General features: G+C 41.5%; 1 protein-coding gene across 1 annotated transcript in view; it reads left to right on the forward strand.

The window, feature by feature from the left end:
• grk5l (G protein-coupled receptor kinase 5 like) overlaps positions 1–7,500 on the forward strand; it is a 75,414-nt gene that overhangs the window by 45,637 nt on the left and 22,277 nt on the right. The window contains exons 4-5 of the mRNA XM_080738985.1: positions 1,022–1,099; positions 6,572–6,669. Coding sequence (XP_080595111.1) covers positions 1,022–1,099; positions 6,572–6,669 — 176 coding nt within the window. The remainder of the gene's footprint in view (positions 1–1,021; positions 1,100–6,571; positions 6,670–7,500) is intronic.

Raw genomic sequence — 7,500 nt, forward strand, 5'->3', positions numbered from 1 at the left:
TCAATCTAGAAGAAATAACGTTGGTAGACCGAGTACCTTAATATCTGTAAAAAGACTTATATAAAAACCTAAAAATAAAAAGCTATCTAGCTTCATGTATGGTCATTGAGGGTAGGCAAATGCTACGGTAAGTGCTATGGGCTACGGTAAGTGTTATGGGTTTAGGTGGAGTCTGAAGAGGTGAGTCTTCAGGCCACGGTGGAAGCTAGGGAGTGAGTCTGTAGTTCTAAGTGCGACAGGGAGTTTATTCCACAGTTTGGGGGCCAAGAGGGCAAAATGTCTAGGACGAGTGGATTTTTGTCCTGGGGTTTTTAGCGAGGGTTCTGTCAGCATCTCTGTGTTGGCTGATCTGAGTGAACGGTTGGTGTTGTAGGGGTTGATCAGGTTTTGGAGGTATGGAGGAGCCATACCTTTGGCTGCTTTGAAGGTCAGCATCAGTGTTTTGTATTCTGTGCGGGCCGCAACCGGGAGCCAGTGGAGGGAGCAGAGAAGGGGGGAGACATGTGAGAACTTAGGCTGGTTGAAGACCAGTCGTGCCGCAGCATTTTGGATCAGTTGGAGAGGCTTAAGTGCACATGCCGGGAGGCCAGTGAGGAGAGAGTTACAGTAGTCAAGTTTAGATATGACAGTACACCCCCCTGGACATGACACTAGTATGTCACAGTGCATGGACTTACCTCCAATCCAACCCTTGATGCCCCAGATGAGTAGCAGTTTACCAACAGCTACCATACCATGGATAAGGGGACAGAGGTGCATAAAGTAACAAACCCCATCCCCAGCCAGCAGTAGGCTATTATGGAATCCGTAGGAGATGCAAGGTAAAGGAGCACTTGTTTTTGGTGATGACGACAGCGGGTCACCAGCGTCGGCAGGTTAGCATTTCACCAGGTTAACATTAACCCGCGTCTCCGCGCGGTCCAAGTGAACACAGCCGAGCGCTCCCGACCTCTGGTTCTAATTTATTCACCCCCGTATCCTACGGATGTTAACGTGTGATTGGCTGGTTGTGTTTCTTCAGGAAGACTACGAGGTGCAACCTGACGAGAAGAGGAAGAGCCGAGGAGACCAGATCATCAAGACCTTCCTCTCTAAAGAGGTGAGTCCTTTATCAGATCATCAAGACCTCCCTCTCAGGGGTGTCACAGGGTGGGGGGAGTGGGACTGAGTTACCAGGGCCCAAGGTGGAGGGGGCCTTAATTATTTTATACTTTAGCTATTGAAAAATAGCAAAGCTACAATCTCACAGCGCGGCACTCGCGAGCTTGTAGATCTAATATTTTTGAAAAGTTGTGAAAATGTGTATTTTTCAAGCAAACATTTGTAACTCAAATTTTGCTTCTGGGGGGTCCCTGGAACTAAATATTTTGAGATGGAGGTCCGTGGCCAAATCCATATAATTTTGGGGGTCCTTCACATGAAAAAGTTTGAGCACCACTGACATAGAAACATTATGTTAGTTTTTCAAAAAACCTTAGGGCATTAATTTACAAAAAAGGAAAAAAAAAACACAAGAGTGTGTGTGTGTGTGTGTGTGTGTGTGTGTGTGTGTGTCAGTGTTGGGAAAGTTCACTTTAAAAACGAACTAGTTCAAGTTCAAGTTCAGAACTTCTAAAATGAACTAGTTCATATCATAGTTCATAATTCTATATTTTGAACTAAAGTTCATGGTTCCCCAAAATGAACTAACTTAGTTCTTTTTCGTTCTTTTTTTAACCATATTTTTTTATACTTTTGGCTATTCAAAAAAAAAAGAAGAAAAAAAAATATATATATAGGTCTATATATATATATATATATATATATATATATATATATATATATATATATGTTACAGTATGTTTGGGTAACTCAGGACGTTCATTGTAAGAGCGCTTGTTTTGTCGTTCACCACACACCAATCACCACCAGATGGCGACGACAGCCATTCACTAGTGAAGGCGCTGACGTCACTCGTTTGCGACTCTCTTTCTTTATTTACTAGCCTAGCTCGGCAGTGTTTAGCCATTAGCCATTAGCTCCATTGTAGTCACTTGGACAGGGCGTTAAATATAACGATTGCATTCACCACGGCTTCGCCTGCGCCGCTTGCAATGTCGTGGACAATCGAGCGGCTCCGCCTGGAGGACGTTGTTGTGGCGACCGCTTGTTCCGCCCCGTGCCGCACGGTGAGTGCTCTGTTTCTCGACCGTACTGTTTCTCTAACAAACCGTGACATATATATATGGGTGGGTGACGTGACGTAACGTTTTCGCTGTCCTCGGTGTCAAACATGTATAAATAAAAAATATATTTGTCAAAAACCTTCTGAATATTGTGCAGGACATTAAGCTTTATGTGAACTTACTCAAGATTAAAACATTTCATTCCTCATTTCTTCAGAATCTTCAACCAAACATGGCAAAACTCATATGGTGTGACTGTCCTGACCTTGTTTCTCAAAGTGGGAACTTGAATAAAACTAAGAAAAAGAATTGCTAAAAATCATTTGAAAATGAATTTAGGCAAAAAAAAATGTCTATTTTGAGCCTATATCTTTTCAAAGTCAAAGCATAATGTTTTCAGTCATTTCTGATCAAAAACATTTTGTCCCCCAACCCAAAATCATTTGGTGTGACACTAGTTTGGAAAAATTAAACAGGCAATTATTTGGACACCTATTGGCTAGAGAGGTCCTTCTTCTGTAAGGCTATTCAGCACTCCCAGCACAACTGCAAGACAGGTGTCTGAGGTGAGTTATGATTTTAACATTTTCATGAAATGCCATCTTGTTGAAACGTTCACAAACTCACCATTCTGGATGTCTTTTGGTGTGACACCTTTTCTTTAAAAAAAGCTTAAGTTATTTGAAGTTTTGGTCATATTTCCATGTAGATCTAGGCTGCTTTGTTGTAGCTAGCATGCTGTTAGCATGCTAATGTGTACATAGTAGCCTCAAGGTAAACCTAAATGCAGAAAACAGTAATATGGTGTGACACTTAATCATATGGTGTGACAGGTCTGCTTGTCACGCCATATGACTTGATTGTCACACCATATGATTTATACTGTATTTAACTACAGATATAACAATACATAACAAAGTTCCATGTTTCTTTTGTACATTTAAACATTTGTTTTAAACATTTTTACATAAAATGTAATTTAGCTTCATTCAGTGATACTTCAAATTCATCAGACAGAGCAGAAACCCCTTCACAGAAACCTTAACATATTGTTTCAATCTAAACAATATTTTCTCTTTGTCTTAAACTATACATTCCATTTTCTTTTGTCAGCTGGGAAATGACAAGTGCTGAGAGAACGAGAAAGTACAGGGAGAAACTAAACAATGACCCAGCAAGGAGAGAGGAGCCAAAGGGGCGAGACTGCATTTTCTAAGAAGAGCAGGAGGTTGTCTGTGGCATAGCAGAACCACAACAAGGCAGCCGGTTTGCTACCCTCACCAAATACGACTGGCTGATGTACAATACAGTCTAAATGTATAATCTAATCTGATCTAATACTTTTGTACTTTCACTCACTGGACTGGACAGTGGACAGTGTTAAGGTAGGACCCGAGACAAAACTAGCGAAAATAGCTGATCTACAAGCGCTCAACACGTTGTGCTTGTAGATCAGCTATTTTTGGAGTTGCGCAACCCAGCACTCTTTAGCTAGTGGAGATGTGGTGTAATGTCATGATTCCTAATTACATTTGTTCAACACAAAATGCTGTGTTCAAGTTCAGGAGACTTCGGAAAAAAGCAATTTACCTGAATGCTGAGTTCTGTTTCCACTAATTGGTGTTAATAAAATGTTGCCTTGGCTCCAAGTGTGGCTATGCGCCTTATTGTCTCTTTAGGATCCTTCTGCCGTGGGCCGGCAGAAGACTTAGGTGTGTGTAGCATTCCTGTGCACATCCTCATCATCCATCTACTACTACAATTCTTTCTTATCCCATGTTAAAGCCCTACAATAATATCCTGTTCAGAAATATTAAGGCCATGTTATCCTGGGTAATTGTTTAATCAATCAGTAAAGTTCAGTACTCACTAATAGGTAGGTTAAACACAGTTTGTTTTGACACATGAAGATATGATCATACGGTGTGACACTAAATCATTTGGTGTGACATTCCAAATAGTGAAAAATCATACCTTTATTAATGATTAAACCAAAAAAATGTTTATGCATTACATAGAGAATATTATCAGGAAGAGTCACAAATATTTGTGTAATTTTAGAGAAAGTTTTGACAGAATACATTTAAAATATGTTGTAAGATCATGAACATGGGCCTCACACAGAGTGTCGATTATGAAAAAAACATACAGATATAATTAATTTTCAAAAAACTATAGTGGATCACTGGTTAGTTATGATAAAGGACTTTGATAAAGTGAGTAACTTAAGAAAGATGTACTCCATTTTCATTTTATGAACAATTATTTTCATGTCACACCATATGACGATTTTAGGCACAAGTACAACAAACTGCTGAATAAAGTCTGATTCCAATAAAATATCTAAAAACAGAATGTATTTCCATAAGGTTGAGAGTGAGTAGAACAAAAGTAAATAACTTTTATGCCTGCAATTTAAAGTTTTTTTAAAAACACATTTTTTGGGGCGTCACGTCACTGACCCATATATATATAAATGTTTAGACGTTGCTGCATGCCATTATTTGCCATTATTTGTCAAAATTATTGACACAGCCCATATAGAACCACACACTGCAATAATTTCATCCAACTTAACATTGAGGTGCCCACAATATTTATGTGCCCACTGCCCAGTTCCCAGTCTTCCTGCACCCTTATTGTGAAGTGCTGAAAGCAGACATTTCTAAACCTCTCGCACAGTATGTTTCCGCGTTGTTTAAAATAGCTGATCTACAAGCTCACGTTGTCTCGTGGATGCGACGCGTTGTGAGCTTGCAGATCAGCTATTTTCGCCGTGCAACACACATAGGACAAAGTATAGTCAGGCTTGCGAGACGTAACAAGGAGGAGATTCACAGTGCAGCTGCAGAGTGCAGACAGCACCGCATATCAACGTTCACGAGGAGCTGCGTGCAGTGCGTACTATTGGAGCATGTGAATGAAAAGAGAGACGATAGGACAGACGACCGCGGAGGCGCGGACCGCCGCATGAACGGCCGACGAACGCCGACGAACGCCGTTCTCGGGCGTCAGAATGACCGTGTTCGACAATATCGTTTATCAAGCGAAAACAATTACGTTCAGTTCACGTTCGCCCAAAATATGAACGTGTTCATGAACGATCGTTCTTTGAACGCGTTCGGGTACAACACTGGTGTGTGTGTGTGTGTGTGTGTGTGTGTGTGTGTGTGTGTGTGTGTGTGTGTGTGTGTGTGTGTGTGTGTGTGTGTGTGTGTGTGTGTGTGTGTGTGTGTGTGTGTGTGTGTGTGTGTGTGTGTGTGTGTGTGTGTGTGTGTGTGTGACATCAGACATCACAGACACATACCTCCCACAGATCATAACCACACAAGGAGAGTTTGAAAACATGACCAATGATTTAAAAAAAAACTCCCATATCTACTGGGTGAAGTACAACAATGTGCAAACACAGCAGCAAGATGTGTGAGGCTGTGCGCTGCTGTGATAGGAGAAGGATATCAAATGGAACCCAACCACCTTAAAGACCATTAACCATTGTGTATAGCAGTGATACTCAAACTCTGGCCCGCAGGTCACTTCCGGCCCACGGCCCACCAGCTTAATGTCGATAAGATTGGACCATGCGTTTCAGAGATAATGGCCAAAACATCTTGAACACGGACAATGAAATAGACGTCTGTTTTTCTTTTTTTTTTAACCAGATGTGCTGCCCGACTAATTAGCATACCCAAAACGACATTGTAGTTCTGATGCAAATGAAAGAGAGATGTACTGTAGCTCTACTTAACAACTGCATCATTAGCCATTTATAGCTAAACAGATCACACAAACGGTACACAGTATCTCTACAGTCATCTCATCAACATGGATCTGTCCCATTTCCCATATTCCCACCTGATTGCCTACCATTGCCTTCTAAAGTTTGTGTATGCGACCTGGCAGTTCTTACTGGTTTTATGGAAAAGTATTTTTTGTTGAATGTGGGCCAAGTAATTAATGACAAATGTAGCAAATTTACTGTGATTACAAATGGTGTCATAAAGAAATGGAAGACCAAGCCATAAAATAATGCACGTTGCACTCGTCTTTTCATACGTTATGTGGAAATAAAGCAAATAAAATAGAGAAGTTAGCAAGTAATGTTGTCATTCTATCGAGTGGCCGGGGACCCTTGACATGTTTGTAATGTGGACCACAGGTTCAGCTGTTAGAGTATCCCTGGTGAATACAGTATATCCCTGCTCTGTCTGCATGTAACCTTGATACTACATGAAAACTGTTTCACTCACTTCACTTGCTTGGACATATTTTGTTTTGATTGTATTCTATTGTGTTCACTTCTGCTTTGGCAATGTAAACGTATGTTTTCTCATGCCAATAAAGCTCTTTGAAATGAATTGTGTGTGTGCGTGTGCGCGCGTGTGCCTGCGTGTGCATGTGTGCAGTCCACAGAGTGTGTTCCCGTAGCAGAGGTGTTTGCAGATCAGTGCAGTGAGAATCTGGAGCTGAGTCCCTGCAAGGAGATCTTCAGCGACTGTCGAACGTAAGCCTTCATCCATCCTCCTTCTTTCTTTCTTTCTTTCTTTCTTTCTTTCTTTCTTTCTTTCTTTCTTTCAGTGACAGTTACAGTGTGATGACAGTTAGTCTTGCGTGGCCAGACTGTTGCCTCCCACAATTAGGCCTGTCACAATTATTACATTACACTCTACGCACCTGTGTCACCTCAAGACCTCAGGAGGGACCCACCCAATACCTCCCCAGAGGAGCCTCTTGTTGAAAAATAAAATAGAGCAGGAGAGGGGAGTTTAGCCTTGGCCAGGAGGAGGAGATGGGCAGTGATTTGGCCACCACTGCCGACCCGGCCATCAGGAGGGTGTAGCGGTTCAAGGGTGGAAACACCTGATGATCGATGGTTATCGCCTGAAGACATCAAATTGTCCTTGCCGAGGCTACATTCACCAAACGTGAATGGAGGAGAAGCATCGTTAGATGTAATTATAATCACATAATCGTCGAATCGCAATTATTTTCAAAGATTTTCAAAAATAGATAATGGAAAAAGAAGTCATTAAGTGCAGTCTAAATCAGGTCTGTGAGACTGTTTTACTAAGCATAGTGAAGTGATATTGATGAATCCCAATACAGTTTATTCTGCGGCAACCACTTTGGGAAACCCTGGTCTAGACTAAAGATTTGTTGAGAACCAATGTCCTAAACTGGACGGCGACAGAGAGAGAGCATTAAACCTATGGGTAAACCCATTGTTTCTGTTTACAGGGCCCTGCATGCCTACCTAGTGCTGTTGTTTCTGTTTGGAACAAAGTTGAGTTAGCGACAGCCACAACACCAGAGGGAGCGCGCACAACGATCTGAT

The sequence above is a fragment of the Nannobrachium achirus genome, assembly GCF_963921795.1.
Source record: "Nannobrachium achirus genome assembly, chromosome: 12".
Taxonomy (NCBI): domain Eukaryota; kingdom Metazoa; phylum Chordata; class Actinopteri; order Myctophiformes; family Myctophidae; genus Nannobrachium; species Nannobrachium achirus.